Source organism: Pelophylax lessonae (genome assembly GCF_965119305.1).
Source record: "Pelophylax lessonae genome assembly, chromosome: 7".
Classification (NCBI taxonomy): Eukaryota; Metazoa; Chordata; class Amphibia; order Anura; family Ranidae; genus Pelophylax; species Pelophylax lessonae.
The window spans coordinates 296,462,115-296,483,226 of record NC_138774.1 but is presented as its reverse complement, the minus strand read 5'-3'; the positions used below and the strand labels follow the sequence as shown (position 1 = coordinate 296,483,226).

At 48.0% G+C, this 21,112-nt stretch overlaps 1 protein-coding gene across 1 annotated transcript in view; it reads right to left on the bottom strand.

Annotated features, from left to right (window-relative positions):
- STEEP1 (STING1 ER exit protein 1) overlaps positions 1-19,054 on the bottom strand; it is a 29,478-nt gene extending 10,424 nt beyond the window's left edge. Inside the window, exons 1-3 of the mRNA XM_082262699.1 lie at positions 18,878-19,054; positions 6,981-7,098; positions 5,327-5,368 (exon numbers count right to left, since the gene is read on the bottom strand). Of these exons, the coding sequence (XP_082118825.1) occupies positions 5,327-5,368; positions 6,981-7,098; positions 18,878-19,001 (284 nt within the window). The 5' untranslated portion in view covers positions 19,002-19,054. The remainder of the gene's footprint in view (positions 1-5,326; positions 5,369-6,980; positions 7,099-18,877) is intronic.
- Between the last annotated feature and the right edge of the window lie 2,058 nt (positions 19,055-21,112).

Sequence of the window (21,112 nt, the reverse complement as noted above, 5' to 3'; positions counted from 1 at the left end):
CCCATCCCCCTACAGCAACGCAACCAACTGCAGCCACCGCCATCCCCCCACCACATGGCAACGAACCCCAGCCACCGCCCCACCACATGGCAACCAACCCTCAGTCACCATCACTGCCCCCCCACAAGGCAACCAGCCCCCAGCCACCGCCACCCCCCCCACCACAAGGCAACCAACCCCAGCCACCACCACCCCCCCACCACAAGGCAACCAACCCCAGCCACCACCACCCCCCCACCACAAGGCAACCAACCCCAGCCACCACCACCCCCCCCACCACAAGGCAACCAACCCCAGCCACCGCCACCCCCCCACCACAAGGCAACCAACCCCAGCCACCGCCACCCCCCCACCACAAGGCAACCAACCCTCAGCCACCACCCCCCCCCATCACAAGACAACTAACCCCAGCCACCGCCACCCCCCCCCACCACAAGGCAACCAACCCTCAGCCACCGCCACCCTCTCCCCCCCCCCCCCCACAAGGCAGCCAACCCCAGAATCTGCCACCCCCCCCCCACCACCACAATGCAACCAACCCAAGCCATCCTCTACCACAATGCAACCAACCCCAGTCACCGCCATCCTCCACAACACAACCAACCCAAGCATTCTCCACCATAACAAGCCAACCATAACCACCGCCATCCCCCACCCCTGCCACTGCCGCCCCCCCACCACAGTGCAACCAACCCCCCCCCACAACGCAACCAACCCCAGCCATTCTCCACCACAACAAAGCCAACTATAATCACCGCCATTCCCTACACAACACAGCCAACCAAAGTCAGGGCCATTCTCAAGCACAACAAAGCCAACCCCAACCACCGCCATCCCCTACACAACACAACCAGCCCCAGCAACTGCCATTCTCCACCACAACTAAACCCAGCCACCATCTTTCCCCACCACAACACAACCAACCAGCTGCCTTCCCCTGTGAACCCCTCATATCAGTTTAGTTATCCTTCTCTGCACTTTTCCCAGTTTCCTGACCTCCTTTCTGTGAACTGAAGCCCAAAATTGAACTGCATCTTCCGAATGTTAGCAATTTACTATTTGCATCCAGACTCTGCATTACACAATCATGCTGGATCTTTCCGTCCACCAAATAATGAAGAAATTAATATCATATGTTCCTCTAATGGTAGTTTCATGTGGTCAGAACACTACTACTCAGGATATGCCATCTCATTTCCAAAGTTTCCCCCTTTCTTAGGACCTTGCTGCCCTTTAAGGCTGCATGGGGGATTACAAAAATGTAAAGAATGCAGAGTGTTCCCGTACTGAACAGATATCGCTAAAAGCGTCTATGCGGAGGACCAAAAATAGAACGAGTGATACACAGATGAAAACACAGAGTATCAGAGCTGCTTCATCTACCAAAAGGTAAACCAGGTCTTCTCATCCAATCTTCCTACCTGACCCCACAAATGGCCTCAAATTCCTGCAGACACCTTCCAAAATCTTGTGGAAAGTCTTTCAAGAAGAGTGGAGGATGTCATAGCCACAAAGGGAGCAACTCCATATTAACTACGTTAATACCGGGCACTGTCACCCCCTTCCCGCCCCCCCCAATACCGGGCACTTTCACCCCCTTCCCACCCAGGCCATTTCTTTCGCTTTCAGCGCTATCACACTTTGAATGACAATTGCGCGGTCATGCAACACTGTACCCATATAAATGTTTTCTCATTTCTTCCACACAAATAGCGCTTTTTTTTTATGGTATTTAAATCACGACTTTTTTTTTTTTTTATGGTATTTAAATCACGACTTTTTTTTTTTTTTGCTAAACAAAATAAAAAAAAGTCTGAAAGCTTTATAAAAAAAAAAAAAAGTTTCTTTATATCGGTTATAAAATGTTGCAAAATAAGTAATTTTTCTTCACTGATGGGGGCAGAGGAGGCTTTCACCAATTGGGGCAGAGGAGGCTTGCACCAATGGGGGGGCAGAGGATCATCGGGGCAGAGGAGGCTTACACCAATAGGGGCAGAGGATCAACGGGGCAGAGGAGGCTTACACCAATAGGGGCAGAGGATCATCGGGGCAGAGGAGGCTTGCACCAATGGGGGCAGAGGATCATCGGGACAGAGGAGGCTTGCACCAATGGGGGCAGAGGAGGATTGCACCAATGGGGGCAGAGGATCATCGGGGCAGAGGAGGCTTTCACCAATGGGGGAAGAGGATCATCGGGCAGAGGAGGCTTGCACCAATGGGGGCAGAGGAGGCTTGCACCGATAATCAGGGCACTGATGGTCAGTTTCTTGATTAGCAGTGTAAACTTTGTACTGAGAGCTGCCCTGATAGGCACCGATGTGCACTGATGAGGCTGCACTCACGGGCACTACGGGGGCTGCAGCGATAATCAGGGCACTGATGATTTGTTTCCTGATTATCAGTGTAAACAATGTACTGTGAGCATTCCCGATGATCAGCTCTCCTTTCCTCACACAGACACAGCGTGAGGCAAGGACTGCAGATAACTGAGAACTCTGTTTACCTGTGTCCAGTTACAACTGATCACATGTAAAGGGCTGCTGTGATTGGCCCTTTACTCTTATCTGCAGTTAGCTTCGGTCACAGAGCGTGCCCCAGGAGATGCGCAGGGGGTGGAGTTCCACAGACGCCCTCCCAGAACTAGCCAGCCACGCTATAGCTGTCTTTTGGCTATAGCCTGGTCAACAAGTGGTTATTGGCCACAGACAGGCAACTTTATAATAATGGGCAATAGGAAGCAACTCTGTATAAATGGCCATGGTTTTGGAATGGGATGTGCATCAAGTTCATACAGGTACGACGGTCAGGCGTCCACACTTACAGGTACGACGGTCAGGCGTCCACACTTACAGGTACGACGGTCAGGCGTCCACACTTACAGGTACGACGGTCAGGCGTCCACACTTACAGGTACGACGGTCAGGCGTCCACACTTACAGGTACGACGGTCAGGCGTCCACACTTACAGGTACGACGGTCAGGCGTCCACACTTACAGGTACGACGGTCAGGCGTCCACACTTACAGGTACGACGGTCAGGCGTCCACACTTACAGGTACGACGGTCAGGCGTCCACACTTACAGGTACGACGGTCAGGCGTCCACACTTACAGGTACGACGGTCAGGCGTCCACACTTACAGGTACGACGGTCAGGCGTCCACACTTACAGGTACGACGGTCAGGCGTCCACACTTACAGGTACGACGGTCAGGCGTCCACACTTACAGGTACGACGGTCAGGCGTCCACACTTACAGGTACGACGGTCAGGCGTCCACACTTACAGGTACGACGGTCAGGCGTCCACACTTACAGGTACGACGGTCAGGTGTCCACACATATAGGTGCCATGGTCAGGTGTCCACACAGGTGTGATGGTTAGGGGTCCACACATACAGGTGCAAGGGTCAGGTGTCCACACATACAGGTGCAAGGGTCAGGTGTCCACACATACAGGTGCAAGGGTCAGGTGTCCACACATACAGGTGCAAGGGTCAGGTGTCCACACAGGTGTGATGGTTAGGGGTCCACACATACAGGTGCAAGGGTCAGGTGTCCACACAGGTGCCATGGTCAGGTGTCCACACACATACAGGTACGATGGTCAGGTGTCCACACAGGTGTGATGGTTAGGGGTCCACACATACAGGTGTAAGGGTCAGGTGTCCACACATACAGGTGTAAGGGTCAGGTGTCCACACAGGTGTGATGGTTAGGGGTCCACACATACAGGTGCAAGGGTCAGGTGTCCATACAGGTGCAAGGGTCAGGTGTCCACACAGGTGCCATGGTCAGGTGTCCACACACATACAGGTACGATGGTCAGGTGTCCACACAGGTGTGATGGTTAGGGGTCCACACATACAGGTGTAAGGGTCAGGTGTCCACACATACAGGTGTAAGGGTCAGGTGTCCACACATATAGGTGCCATGGTCAGGTGTCCACACATATAGGTGCCATGGTCAGGTGTCCACACATATAGGTGCCATGGTCAGGTGTCCACACAGGTGTGATGGTTAGGGGTCCACACATACAGGTACGATGGTCAGGTGTCCACACTGGTGTGATGGTTAGGGGTCCACACATACAGGTGTAAGGGTCAGGTGTCCACACATACAGGTGCCACGGTCAGGTGTCCACACATATAGGTGCCATGGTCAGGTGTCCACACATATAGGTGCCATGGTCAGGTGTCCACACATATAGGTGCCATGGTCAGGTGTCCACACATATAGGTGCCATGGTCAGGTGTCCACACATATAGGTGCCATGGTCAGGTGTCCACACATATAGGTACGATGGTCAGGTGTCCACACAGGTGTGATGGTTAGGTGTCCACACATACAGGTGCAAGGGTCAGGTGTCCACACATACAGGTGCAAGGGTCAGGTGTCCACACATACAGGTGCAAGGGTCAGGTGTCCACACATACAGGTGCAAGGGTCAGGTGTCCACACATACAGGTGCAAGGGTCAGGTGTCCACACATACAGGTGCAAGGGTCAGGTGTCCACACATACAGGTGCAAGGGTCAGGTGTTCACAGACCATTGGCCATATAGTGTATGTCCAAGATAGGAAGAGCAGTGACACATAATGCATCCTAGACAGTGAAAGGGTTAAGGCTGATGACATAGGAGGAGGAGTGGGAAGTCATTTATCACCTGACATGCACATTCCCTGTTCAGTTCATCTCAGGTAAACCATCCGTAGGCAGCACTGACCTTCAGCTTCAACTTATCTCTGCCCAACGAACACACATCCACCGGGACAAAATGTTCCAACCTTCCACATATATTCTAAATGCAAAACCAGCTCCCCCTCCCCCCCGTTCTCCGGCACTCTTCAGTGTCTGTACCCCGGAGCCCAACACTGTGATAAAAGCACGCCGAGACCATTCTTCACAGGACGGTTTTCATAAAGCAAATATGGCTCCAGCTCGTTAGTGCAGAACCCAACCGTGTATCTCTATCTATGTATCTCATAGCTGCAGAAAAAAGAACCCGGGTCCCCAGGCTAGCTGTGTAAGTGTCAGGACTGCATGGACAGGAATACAAATCCTAGGGCAGGTAAACCCCCGCTCTCTCATTTTTATTTAATCCGTCTATTCTGCTGTTTGCCTGGAGTTCACTTTTTATTTATATTGTTTCTGGTACATTTTTAGTGTAAGCGTGCTCAGAAGATTTAAAAAAAAAAAAAAAAGAAAAAAAAAAAATAGGATGAAAAAAGAAAGAAAAAAAAATAGTAGGAAAAAAAGAAAAAAAAAAAAATTAGGAGAAAAAAAAAAAAAAAAAGTAGTAGAAATTACACGAAGCGATTGACTTACTTGCTGCATTTTTTCCTGTATTGTCTCTCAATCCCTTCCGGCCTACAAGTCACAGAAGAAAAGAAAGGAATGTTACTTTTAAAATTCTTTATAAAAGTTTAAAAGATAAAAGAGAAAACGTTTCCAGATATCTTATACCCCTGGGGTCCAACCTCTGGCCCTCTGCTACTTTTTGTGTGACCCTCCGGGTCCCTGCAAGCAAAAATGTGTTCCCCTATTGCCCGGTTATAGCAGCGATTTCTGGTAGTCTCGTGCAATCTGTCTCCAGCCAATGACTGTCTCCTAAAGCATTTCCCCAGTCTCCAACAAGTCCTGTACCGTGCCTGAAGTCTCTGACCGCCTCCTGTACCGTGCCTGAAGTCTCTGACCGCCTCCTGTACTGTGTCTGCAGTCTCTGACCGTCTCCTGTACTGTGCCGGCAGTCTCTGACCGCCTCCTGTACTGTGCCGGCAGTCTCTGACCGCCTCCTGTACTGTGCCGGCAGTCTCTGACCGCCTCCTGTACTGTGTCTGCAGTCCCTGACCGCCTCCTGTACCGTGCCGGCAGTCCCTGACCGCCTCCTGTACTGTGTCTGCAGTCCCTGACCGCCTCCTGTACCGTGCCGGCAGTCTCTGACCGCCTCCTGTACTGTGTCTGCAGTCTCTGAACCGTCTCCTGTACTGTGCCGGCAGTCTCTGACCGCCTCCTGTACTGTGTCTGCAGTCTCTGACCGTCTCCTGTACCGTGTCGGCAGTCTCTTTTTTTCACTTATGTGAGAAGTGGCAGAATTGGCCCGTATTCCTTTTCCTAGAACCCCCCCATCGTCCCTTTTCCTAGAACCCCCACCATCGTCCCTTTTCCTAGAACCCCCCCCCCCATCGTCCCTTTTCCTAGAACCCCCCCCCCCCATCGTCCCTTTTCCTAGAACCCCCCCCCATCGTCCCTTTTCCTAGAACCCCCCCCATACTCCCTTTTCCTAGAACCCCCCCCCCCATCCTCCCTTTTCCTAGAACCCCCCCATCATCCCTTTTCCTAGAACCCCCCCCATCATCCCTTTTCCTAGAACCCCCCCCCCATCCTCCCTTTTCCTAGAACCCCCCCCCCATCCTCCCTTTTCCTAGAACCCCCCACCCATCGTCCCTTTTCCTAGAACCCCCCCCCCATCCTCCCTATTCCTAGAACCCCCCCCCCCCATCATCCCTTTTCCTAGAACCCCCCCCCCCCATCATCCCTTTTCCTAGAACCCCCCCCCCCCCCATCATCCCTTTTCCTAGAACCCCCCCCCATCATCCCTTTTCCTAGAACCCCCCCCCATCATCCCTTTTCCTAGAACCCCCCCCCCCCCCATCATCCCTTTTCCTAGAACCCCCCCCCCCCCCATCATCCCTTTTCCTAGAAACCCCCCCCCCCCATCATCCCTTTTCCTAGAACCCCCCCATCCTCCCTATTCCTAGAACCCCCCCATCCTCCCTATTCCTAGAACCCCCCCATCCTCCCTTTTCCTAGAACCCCCCCATCCTCCCTTTTCCTAGAACCCCCCCCCCATCCTCCCTATTTCTAGAACTAGAAGCCGTGTGATGCATGTGGAAGATGTTTCCAGGATGTCCTCGGTGAGAAGTGGTATAAACCAAGGCAGATAAAGAAGGAGGAGTCCCGAGGGGGGGGGAGGGGATACCTGCGCAGATACACCGCCTCCTCCTCTTCCGTGTTACAGAACTTGTGAGCGTGTTTGGCTGCATCGATGACTCTGGCTCGGTCCCGAGGCCTCATGGGTAGTTTTTCCAGCTGGCAATCTGAGCAGAAAATAAAAAAAAATAATGAAGACACAAATAAAGAACCTCGATCCTCCAAAACAATCGTTCAGGAAGACCAGGAGTCCCTGTGTACGCAGCAAGCCGGCCATAGTGCAAAACAGGCGCATTTCCACCATGTGTTGTCTCTTTAATCCTTTCCCCGACCAACCCCGGAGTCCCTTTAAATTGGGACTGCCCCATCACAGGACCGCTGTGATTGGCTGTCACAGTGCTGTGTTTCTCTGCCAGGAACCCAGTGAGCTCCTAACATCCTGTAATGAGCTGACAACTCTCTCTGAAATGCCAAACAGTGTTGTCACTCTGCCCAGTACTCCTCACTCCTCCCCTCCGTTTGTCCCTGGCCCCACCCCTTTCATTAACCACTTGCCTACTGGGCACTTTCACCCCCATTCCTGACCAGGCCAATTCTCAGCTTTCAGTGCTGTCACACTTTGAATGACAATTACGCGGTCATGCTACACTGTACCCATAGGACATTTTTATCATTTATTTTTCACACAAATAGAGCTTTCTTTTGGTGGTATTTAATCACCATTGATTATATAGCGCAGACAGGAAGAGGTTAATTGGACTTCAGTTCTTTCAATCACGGAGGCTCAGCATCACATGTGGGCGTTACCTATGCAAATACAGCCCTGCCTAGGAATGCCCACTACTCCAGACTGACACCCACCCATCAAGGCATTGATATTTGCATAACTCCTCCCACTTTTCACTGGCCCTGGCCCTTTCATTTGCTGGGCTTCAGTTATTTTAATCTTGAAGGCTCTCCATCACATGTGGGCATTTCCTATGCAAATACAGCCTGCCTAGGAAACGCCCACTCCTCCAGACTGACACCCGCCCACTAAGGATTTTAATTCCTCCCACTTGTCCCTGGCCCCACCCAGTTTGCTGGTTAAGCTTCAGTTCTTTCAATCACAGAGGCTCAGCATCACATGTGGGCGTTACCTATGCAAATACAGCCGCCTGCCTAGGAACGCCCACTCCTCCAGACTGACACCCACCCATCAAGGCATTCTGATATTTGCATAACTCCTCCCAGGTCCCGCCCCTTAAATTCATTGGATTACAGTTCTTTCAATCACAGAGACTCAGCATCACGTGTGGGTGTTACCTATGCAAATACAGCCCTGCCTAGGACTGCCCACTCCTCCAGACTGACACCCACCCATCAAGACATTCTAATATTTGCATAACTCCTCCCACTGCCCCCCTCCCCTTCATTCAATGGATTTCAGTTCTGTTAATGGTGGACGCTCAGCTTCACGTGTGGGCGTTACCTATGCGAATACAGCCTGCCTGGGAACGCCCACTGCTCCAGACTGACACCCATCAACACATTTTGTAATTGGCATAACTCCTCCCACTGCTTGCATCAGGATGGGGGGGGGGGGGGGGAGTACAGAGGCAGGGGGCTGGAATGTTTTCAGGAATCTATGTACAGCCCCCTGCCGGCCCCTCCCACCAGCCATGATCTGGCCTGTATTACATAGAGAAGCATAGAGAACCAGGGATGACATCACTGGGTATAAAATAAGCGGAGGTTTTTTTTTTAAAATTATTATTACTATTATTACATTATTACTATTATTACTACTATTATCATTATTACTATTATCATTATTACTGCTATTATCATTTTTACTATACAAGAAATGGGCAATTTGGGACTTTATGTGAGAACTGGCGAGCACTGCTCAGTGTCTCCATCCCTGTGAATAGTCAATTGAAAAGCAAGATGGGATAAATGAAGGTGTGTGAAAAACAGCCGGTCCCTAGTTTGAAATACTTACCCACCAGTCTGCTAACAAACCAAAATAAACCGGTCTAACAATAGAAGTTAAAAGCAGGAGTTTAGTGAACACACATTTGCAAATGCATGCGGAAGCTGCAAGGCCAACAACAAGGCATCCTGCGTTTCTTGCAGAACCTAACACTAAATAACACTGCTCAACCTGAGTGTCCAAGTGTCTTCACAAAGGGAAGTACATGCTTGCTAATAGATGGATGGGAAACAGATGGGATTGGAGACCGCCCAATCCTCCCCCGCCTGCTCCAATCCATGACTGGCAATGAAAAAAGTTTTTAACTTCTATTGTTAGACAGGTTTATTTTGGTTTGTTAGCAGACTGGTGGGTAAGTATTTCAAACTAGGGACCGGCTGTTTTTCACACACCTTCATTTATCCCATTTTGCTTTTCAATTGACTGTTCACAGGGATGGAGACACTGAGCAGTGCTCACCAGTTCTCACATAAAGTCCCAAATTGCCCATTTCTTGTATCTTACTAGGGATGGAGACACTTGCTTTACAGGCGGGTGTCTCACTCAAAGTCCCCATTTGCCTATGGCATCTTTACTGAAGGGATGGGGGGGTGTGTCTCCCAGCTGATCACATTTAGTTTGCACCCCATGGTTTTTTATACAGCCATGCGTTTTTCATTGCCAGTCATGGATTGGAGCAGGTGGGGGAGGATTGGGCGGTCTCCAATCCCATCTGTTTCCCATCCATCTATTAGCAAGCATGTCCTTCCCTTTGTGAAGACACTTGGACACTCAGGTTGAGCAGTGTTATTTAGTGTTAGGTTCTGCAAGATACGCAGGATGCCTTGTTGTTGGCCTTGCAGCTTCCGCATGCATTTGCAAATGTGTGTTCACTAAACTCCTGCTTTTAACTTCTATTGTTAGACCGGTTTATTTTGGTTTGTTAGAAGACTGGTGGGTAAGTATTTCAAACTAGGGACCGGCTGTTTTTCACACACCTTCATTTATCCCATCTTGCTTTTCAATTGATCATTTTTACTATTACTTTTATTATTATTACTACTATTATCATTTTTACTATTACTATTATTACTACTATTATTATTTACTACTATTATCATATTCATTATTACTATTATTACTACTATTATTATTTTCATTATTACTATTATTATTATTACTACTATTATCATTTTTATTATTGTTACTACTACTACTATTATTATTATTACTACTATTATCATTTTTACTATTACTATTATTACTACTATTATTATTATTACTACTATTATCATTTTTATTATTGTTACTACTATTATTACTACTACTACTATTATCATTTTTACTATTACTATTATAACTATTACTACTATTATTATTACTACTATTACTACTATTATCATTTTTACTATTACTTTTATTACTACTATTATTATTACTACTATTATCATTTTTACTATTACTACTATTACTACTATTATTATTTTTACTATTACTTTTATTATTATTTACTACTATTATCATTTTTATTATTACTATTAAAATTTTTACTATTACTATTATTACTACTACTACTATTACCATTATCATTTTTACTACTATTATTATTATTACTACTATTATCATTTTTACTATTTTTACTACTACTATTATTATTATTATTACTACTATTATTATTATTACTACTATTATTTTCATTATTATTATTACTACTATTATCATTTTTACTATTACTATTATAACTATTACTACTATTATTATTACTACTATTACTACTATTATCATTTTTACTATTTTTACTACTACTATTATTACTACTATTATCATTTTTACTACTACTACTATTATTATTACTACTACTACTACTATCATTTTCATTACTATTATTATTATTATTACTACTATTATCATTTTTACTATTACTACTATTATTATTTATATTATTATTATTATTACTACTATTATCATTTTTACTATTATTACTATTATTATTACTATTATTATTATTATTACTACTATTACTATTATTATGAGGTTGATGGGGTGGGAGAAACGTGCGCAGATTCCCCTCCGTCTTGTTGCGGTAGTTTTATGCGTTCTCTACCTTTATTTTATCATGAAATGCGATGTCCCCAATCTGTAAAGGACATTCAATTTCACATCATGGAAGCCGAGAATCCTTATCAGCGCCAAACCGCAAATTAAATAATTACAGCGTCTCAGCAGGCGGCGGAGAGCGTCACACACAGCCTGAAATCCAATTACATCCTCAGAGGGCCGGAGTGCCGCTATCCCCCCCTCCCCCCATCAGCCGGGTTCAGGAGACTTCATTTCACCGGGAGGAGATGGGAATGTTTACCGACGTCATCTGAGAATAAATATATTTATAGAGCGGAGGATGAACTACAAATCACCCCTGAAGATCCTCCTCCTGACATGACACCCCGGCACAGGACCTTCCCTCCACCGACACACAGACTTCCAGGAGGTCCGCAACCACACCCGGCACAGGACCTCCACCGACACACAGAAACTTCCAGGAGGTCCTCAACCACACCCGTCACAGGACCTTCCCTCCACCGACACACAGACTTCCAGGAGGTCCTCAACCACACCCAGCACTGGACCTTCCCTCCACCAACACACAGAGACTTCCAGGAGGTCCGCAACCACACCTGACACTGGACCTTCCCTCCACCGACACACAGAGACTTCCAGGAGGTCCTCAACCACACCCAGCACAGGACCTTCCCTCCACCGACACACAGAGACTTCCAGGAGGTCCGCAACCACACCCGGCACTGGACCTTCCCTCCACCAACACACAGAGACTTCCAGGAGGTCCGCAACCACACCCGGCACTGGACCTTCCCTCCACCAACACAGAGACTTCCAGGAGGTCCGCAACCACACCCAGCACAGGACCTTCCCTCCACCAACACACAGAGACTTCCAGGAGGTCCGCAACCACACCCGGCACAGGACCTTCCCTCCACCGACACACAGAGACTTCCAGGAGGTCCTTAACCACACCCGACACAGGACCTTCCCTCCACCGACACACACCGACTTCCAGGAGGTCCGCAACCACACCCGGCACAGGACCTTCCCTCCACCAACACACAGACTTCCAGGAGGTCCGCAACTACACCCGGCACAGGACCTTCCCTCCACCGACGCACACAGAGACTTCCAGGAGGTCCGCAACTACACCCGGCACAGGACCTTCCCTCCACCAACACACAGAGACTTCCAGGAGGTCCCGCCCCCTGAATACCGACTGAACTCACCTGAACTGGAAACACCAACCGTCTACACTACAGAGCAACCAATCATAGTGCCCCGAACCCTTTCACTGCCACAGACGTTCACACCATGTGAAACCCTGGAGAAGAGAATGAATGGAGGAGGGGGTGAAAAGGGCGGGCGGAGTCCACACTCCTGATGGATCTGATGATGGGTAGAGCAGCTCCTATTACCCATCACAGTACTGGAAGATTGCGGGGGGGGGGGGGGGTGTATAGGCCTAACTTTATATGAGAACCCCCCCTTCACATCAGAGGTTGCTCCTACAAGTTCTCCCCCATCGCACCAGGAGGGCACCCCTATGAGTTCCCCATAACCACAGGGAGTCCCCCTATTGTACCAGGAGGGCCCCATGAGTTACCCCACCCATCACACCAGCAGGGTCCCCCCAATCGCACCGGGAGGATACCTCTAGGAGTTACCCATAACCACAGAGTGACCCCCATAATGCCAGGAGGGCCCCATGAGTCCCCAATCACCAGACTGTCCTCCCCATCACATCAGGAGGGAACCCCCAATCGCACCAGAAGGGTACCCCTCTGAGTTCCCCATCCCTACAGACTGTCCCCCCATCACACCAGCAGGGCCCCTCTGTCGCATCGGGAGGACATCTCTGAGTCCCCCATAACCACAGAGGGACCCCTATCACGCCAGGAGGGCCTCCATGAGTTCCCAATACCCACAGAGTGTCCCCCCCCCGATCACACCAGGTTGTCATAAATGGATGACAAGGTGCTGCGCATTGCCAATGAGAAGCATCTCAATAAGACCTCCAACTGCCACTGATAAGAATGATCACCCCCTCATTCCACGCACCCCGCTGTGCTGGAGACATCCCACCTCTATCATACAGGGGGGGGGGGTTCCCCCTAGCACATCACAGTCACCCCTATACATGAGCCCCCACCCCACCCCTCCTACAAACACAGACCCTTCCCACAGACACAGGCCCACCTTCTACAGACACCCTTCTATAGACACACCCACCTTCTACAGGCCCCCTTCTATAGGCACACCAACCTTCTACAGAGCCCCCTTCTATAGACACACCCACCTTCTACAGAGCCCCCTTCTATAGACACACCAACCTTCTATAGACACACCCACCTTCTACAGACCCCCTTCTACAGACACACCCACCTTCTACAGAGCCCCCTTCTATAGACACACTCACCTTCTACAGAGCCCCCTTCTATAGACAGAGCCCCCTTCTATAGACACACCCACCTTCTATAGACACACCCACCTTCTACAGACCCCCTTCTATAGACACACCCACCTTCTATAGACACACCCACCTTCTACAGAGCCCCCTTCTATAGACACACCCACCTTCTACAGAGCCCCCTTCTATAGACACACCCACCTTCTACAGAGCCCCCTTCTATAGACACACCCACCTTCTACAGAGCCCCCTTCTATAGACACACCCACCTTCTACAGAGCCCCCTTCTATAGACACACCCACCTTCTACAGAGCCCCCTTCTATAGACACACCCACCTTCTACAGAGCCCCCTTCTATAGACACACCCACCTTCTACAGAGCCCCCTTCTATAGACACACCCACCTTCTACAGAGCCCCCTTCTATAGACACACCCACCTTCTACAGAGCCCCCTTCTATAGACACACCCACCTTCTACAGAGCCCCCTTCTATAGACACACCCACCTTCTACAGAGCACCCTTCTATAGACACACCCACCTTCTACAGAGCACCCTTCTATAGACACACCCACCTTCTATAGACACACCCACCTTCTACAGACACCCTTCTATAGACACAAGCACCTTCTACAGAGCCCCCTTCTATAGACACACCCACCTTCTATAGACACACCCACCTTCTACAGACCCCCTTCTATAGACACACCCACCTTCTATAGACACACCCACCTTCTACAGACCCCCTTCTACAGACACACCCACCTTCTACAGCCCTTCTTCTACAGACACACCCACCTTCTACAGAGCCCCCTTCTATAGACACACCCACCTTCTACAGAGCCCCCTTCTATAGACACACCCACCTTCTACAGAGCCCCCTTCTATAGACACACCCACCTTCTACAGAGCCCCCCTTCTATAGACACACCCACCTTCTACAGAGCCCCCTTCTATAGACACACCCACCTTCTACAGAGCCCCCTTCTATAGACACACCCACCTTCTACAGAGCCCCCTTCTATAGACACACCCACCTTCTACAGAGCCCCCTTCTATAGACACACCCACCTTCTACAGAGCCCCCTTCTATAGACACACCCACCTTCTATAGACACACCCACCTTCTACAGACCCCCTTCTATAGACACACCCACCTTCTACAGAGCCCCCTTCTATAGACACACCCACCTTCTACAGACCCCCTTCTATAGACACACCCACATTCTATAGACACGCCCACCTTCTATAGACACGCCCACCTTCTATAGACACACCCACCTTCTACAGACCCCCTTCTATAGACACACCCACCTTCTACAGACACACCCACCTTCTACAGACACACCCACCTTCTACAGACCCCCTTCTACAGACACACCCACCTTCTACAGACCCCCTTCTACAGACACACCCACCTTCTACAGGCCCTCTTCTATAGGCACACCAACCTTCTACAGAGCCCCCTTCTATAGACACACCCACCTTCTACAGAGCCCCCTTCTATAGACACACCAACCTTCTATAGACACACCCACCTTCTACAGACCCCCTTCTACAGACACACCCACCTTCTACAGAGCCCCCTTCTATAGACACACTCACCTTCTACAGAGCCCCCTTCTATAGACAGAGCCCCCTTCTATAGACACACCCACCTTCTATAGACACACCCACCTTCTACAGACCCCCTTCTATAGACACACCCACCTTCTATAGACACACCCACCTTCTACAGGCCCCCTTCTATAGACACACCAACCTTCTACAGAGCCCCCTTCTATAGACACACCCACCTTCTACAGAGCCCCCTTCTATAGACACACCCACCTTCTACAGAGCCCCCTTCTATAGACACACCCACCTTCTACAGAGCCCCCTTCTATAGACACACCCACCTTCTACAGAGCCCCCTTCTATAGACACACCCACCTTCTACAGAGCCCCCTTCTATAGACACACCCACCTTCTACAGAGCCCCCTTCTATAGACACACCCACCTTCTACAGAGCCCCCTTCTATAGACACACCCACCTTCTACAGAGCCCCCTTCTATAGACACACCCACCTTCTACAGAGCCCCCTTCTATAGACACACCCACCTTCTACAGAGCACCCTTCTATAGACACACCCACCTTCTATAGACACACCCACCTTCTATAGACACACCCACCTTCTACAGACACCCTTCTATAGACACACCCACCTTCTACAGAGCCCCCTTCTATAGACACAAGCACCTTCTACAGAGCCCCCTTCTATAGACACACCCACCTTCTATAGACACACCCACCTTCTACAGACACCCTTCTATAGACACACCCACCTTCTACAGAGCCCCCTTCTATAGACACAAGCACCTTCTACAGAGCCCCCTTCTACAGAGCCCCCTTCTATAGACACACCCACCTTCTATAGACACACCCACCTTCTACAGACCCCCTTCTATAGACACACCCACCTTCTATAGACACACCCACCTTCTACAGACCCCCTTCTACAGACACACCCACCTTCTACAGCCCTTCTTCTACAGACACACCCACCTTCTACAGAGCCCCCTTCTATAGACACACCCACCTTCTACAGAGCCCCCTTCTATAGACACACCCACCTTCTACAGAGCCCCCTTCTATAGACACACCCACCTTCTACAGAGCCCCCTTCTATAGACACACCCACCTTCTACAGAGCCCCCCTTCTATAGACACACCCACCTTCTACAGAGCCCCCTTCTATAGACACACCCACCTTCTACAGAGCCCCCTTCTATAGACACACCCACCTTCTACAGAGCCCCCTTCTATAGACACACCCACCTTCTACAGAGCCCCCTTCTATAGACACACCCACCTTCTACAGAGCCCCCTTCTATAGACACACCCACCTTCTACAGACCCCCTTCTATAGACACACCCACCTTCTACAGAGCCCCCTTCTATAGACACACCCACCTTCTACAGACCCCCTTCTATAGACACACCCACCTTCTATAGACACGCCCACCTTCTATAGACACACCCACCTTCTACAGACCCCCTTCTATAGACACACCCACCTTCTACAGACACACCCACCTTCTACAGACACACCCACCTTCTACAGACCCCCTTCTACAGACACACCCACCTTCTACAGACCCCCTTCTACAGACACACCCACCTTCTACAGAGCCCCCTTCTATAGACACACCCACCTTCTACAGACACACCCACCTTCTACAGACCCCCTTCTATAGACACACCCACCTTCTACAGACCCCCTTCTACAGACACACCCACCTTCTACAGACACAGCCACCTTCTACAGACACAGCCACCTTCTACAGACACAGCCACCTTCTACAGACCCCCTTCTACAGACACACCCACCTTCTATAGACACACCCACCTTCTACAGACCCCCTTCTACAGACACACCCACCACCTTCCACAGACCACCTTCTACAGACCCCTTTTATAGACACACCCACCTTCTACAGACCCCCTTCTACAGACACACCCACCACCTTCCACAGACCCCCTTCTACAGACACACCCACCTTCTACAGACACCCACCTTCTACAGACCCCCTTCTACAGACCCCCTTCTACAGACACACCCACCTTCTATAGACACACCCACCTTCTACAGACCCCCTTCTACAGACACACCCACCACCTTCCACAGACCCCCTTCTACAGACCCCTTTTATAGACACACCCACCTTCTACCATACTGCCTGGCCTCATGTGGTGAGAGTATGCAGCCAGTTCTTGGAGGATGAAGGAATTGATGGCATTGAATGGTCCCCACCCTCATCTGACCTAAATCCAATAGAACACCTCTGGGACATTATGTTTCGGTCCATCTGACGCCGCCAGGTTACACCTCAGTCTGTTCAGGAGCTCAGTGATGTCCTGATCCAGATGTGGGAGGAAATACCCCAGGACACCATCTGTTGTCAGGCATGTATAGATGTATAGAAGCATGTGGGGGCCATACACACTACTGAGGACCATTCTGAGGTCCTGCAATGACATTTCAGCAAAATGGACTCGCCGGCTGCATCATTTTTTCACTTTGATTTTCGGGGTGTCTTCAAATTCAGCCCTCTGTAGGGTAATAATTTTAATTTCCATCAAACCATGTGACATCCTTTCCTTCCTAACACATTACCCAGTCCATACCAGTATAGATCCTAACACGTTACCCAGTCCATACCAGTATAGATCCTAACACATTACCCAGTCCATACCAGTATAGATCCTAAAACATTACCCAGTCCATACCAGTATAGATCCTAACACATTACCCAGTCCATACCAGTATAGATCCTAACACATTACCCAGTCCATACCAGTATAGATACTAACACATTACCCAGTCCATACCAGTATAGATCCTAACACGTTACCCAGTCCATACCAGTATAGATCCTAACACATTACCCAGTCCATACCAGTATAGATCCTAACACATTACCCAGTCCATACCAGTATAGATCCTAACACATTACCCAGTCCATACCAGTATAGATCCTAACACATTACCCAGTCCATACCAGTATAGATCCTAACACGTTACCCAGTCCATACCAGTATAGATCCTAACACATTACCCAGTCCATACCAGTATAGATCCTAACACATTACCCAGTCCATACCAGTATAGATCCTAACACATTACCCAGTCCATACCAGTATAGATCCTAACACATTACCCAGTCCATACCAGTATAGATCCTAACACATTACCCAGTCCATACCAGTATAGATCCTAACACGTTACCCAGTCCATACCAGTATAGATCCTAACACATTACCCAGTCCATACCAGTATAGATCCTAACACATTACCCAGTCCATACCAGTATAGATCCTAACACATTACCCAGTCCATACCAGTATAGATCCTAACACATTACCCAGTCCATACCAGTATAGATCCTAACCCATTACCCAGTCCATACCAGTATAGATCCTAACACATTACCCAGTCCATACCAGTATAGATCCTAACACATTACCCAGTCCATACCAGTATAGATCCTAACCCATTACCCAGTCCATACCAGTATAGATATCTGGCATGAGATTTTTTCCCCATGGAGATCTGATGTGTTTTCTAACAAAATTCTGATATCTTTGCTGTGACATCCGGTCCTGGTGACAACCATACTGCCTATTTCAGATAAGGGTGTCACCGAGACAGGAAGCGACTGAAAATTTCTTCAGTGGAGCCACAGCACAAAACTTTTTTTTTTTTTTTTTTTTTTTATCGCTAAGGCTGGAGGGAACAGAAATTCTTATAAAGTTGTCACCTCCGCCTGAGACTTCCTGTCCCTGTGACAACCATACTGCTTATTACATATAAGGGTGTCACTACGACAGGAAGTGAGGGTTGAATCCCCCCAATGGGGGTCACAGGCAGCAATACAAACATGAAATGTAATGTCTTACACATAATGATGCTTTATAGAGGATGAAGCGGATGACCCCCCTGTGTATCCCCATCCCCCCATCCCAGTGACACACTCACCCAGGACCAGCACCATCTGCCCGCACAGACAGTAATATACATGGAGGGGTTTCTCCCCGTCATCGTACTCCTCCCTATCCCGGGTGTCGGAGCACACCACCGACCGGGACACTACCTTCGGCATGTCCTCTTTCCTCTCACTCTACTACTTCCGGCAACAAACCAGGACACGCCCCACTTCCGGCCGCCGTCTCGTCAAGACGTCTCTCTGCTCCGCACAGCTTTATTGACAATTCACAAATCTTCACAGCGCGGGAAATTCCGCCCACCACAGACTCTGAGGTACCTGATAATATCTCTGGGGCCACAGTACACATTCAGGTCCCTCCCCTCATCCTCTGAGAGGGGCCACAGGGGCCCCTGTGCTAACCCAGAACCTCTGAGAGGGGCCCCTGTACTAATACAGAACCTCTGAGAGGGGCCCCTGTACTAATACAGAACCTCTGAGAGGGGCCCCTGTACTAACCCAGAACCTCCAACCTCTGAGAGGGGCCCCTGTACTAACCCAGAACCTCCAACCTCTGAGAGGGGCCCCTGTACTAACACAGAACCTCTGAGAGGGGCCCCTGTACAAACCCAGAACCTCCAACCTCTGAGAGGGGCCCCTGTACTAACACAGAACCTGTGAGGGACCCCTGTACTAACACAGAACCTCTGACAGGGGCCCCTGTACTTCCACAGAACCTCTGAGAGGGGCCCCTGTACTAACCCAGAACCTCCAACCTCTGAGAGGGGCCCCTGTACTAACACAGAACCTGTGAGGGACCCCTGTACTAACACAGAACCTCTGAGAGGGGCCCCTGTACTTCCACAGAACCTCTGAGAGGGGCCCCTGTACTAACCCAGAACCTCTGAGAGGGGCCCCTGTACTAACCCAGAACCTCTGACAGGGGCCCCTGTTTTTCATTTTTTATTGCAATTAATTATTTTCCGCACAATGCTTTTTAGGAGTCTGTAGACCATTTTATTTTATTTTTTATTATTACATTTTTTTATTTAAATATTTATTAAAATTTATATATTTTTTTTTTTTACATTATATTTTTTTATTTATTTTGCAATTTTTTTTTATTTCCTTCCCACGATGCTTTTTAGGAGGGGGTTGTAGGCCGTTGAACGGTGTCAGTGGGTATTTATTTTTAGTATTTTAATTATTCGTTTTGTTTTTTTTTACAATTTTATTTGTTTTTTTTAATTTTTTTACAACTTTTTTTTTTTTCACGAGCAATCCTATTTTTTTGGGTAGGGGGGGGGGGGGGGCAGTAGACCAATGGACGGTGTCAGTAGTTTTCAATTTTTATTCCTTTATTTATTCTTATTATAATTTTTTATTTTATTTTTCCATTTATTTACAAAGTTTTTTTTTGGGGGGGGGTGTCAGTAAGGCATTGGACGGTGTCAGTAGTTTTTAATTTTTATTAAAATATAAATATTTTGTCCACAATGCTTTTTAGGAGTCTGTAGACCAGCGGAGGGTGTTAGGAATATTTTATTTTTTATTATTTAATTTTTTTTATTTAAATATTTATTTTAATTTTTATATTTTTTTTACATTATTTTTTTTATTTATTTTGCAATTTTTATTTATTTCCTTCCCACAATGCTTTTTAGGGGGTTGTAGGCCATCGAACGGTGTCAGTGAGTATTTATTTTTAGTATTTTAATTATTCGTTTTTTTTTTTTTTTTTATAACTTTTTTTTTTTCAGGAGCAATCCTTTTTTTTTGGGGTGGGGGGGGGGGGGGCAGTAGACCAATGGACGGTGTCAGTAGTTTTCAATTTTTATTCCTTTATTTATTCTTATTACAATTTTTTATTTTATTTTTCCATTTTTTTTATAAAGTTTTTTTTTTGGGGGGGGGGGCCGGAAGAAGGCATTGGACGGTGTCAGTAGTTTTTCATTTTTATTAAAATATATATATATATTGTCCACAATGCTTTTTAGGAGTCTGTAGACCAGCGGAGGTTGTTAGGAATATTTTATTTTTTATTATTTATTTTTTTTATTTAAATATTTATTTTATTTTTTATATTTTTTTTACATTATATTTTTTTATTTATTTTGCAATTTTTATTTATTTCCTTCCCACAATGCTTTTTAGGGGGGTTGTAGGCCATCGAACGGTGTCAGTGGGTATTTATTTTTAGTATTTTTAGTATTCTTTTTTTTTTTTTTTTTTACAATTTTTATTTTTTTTATTTTTTTACAACGTTATTTGTTCACGAGCAATCCTTT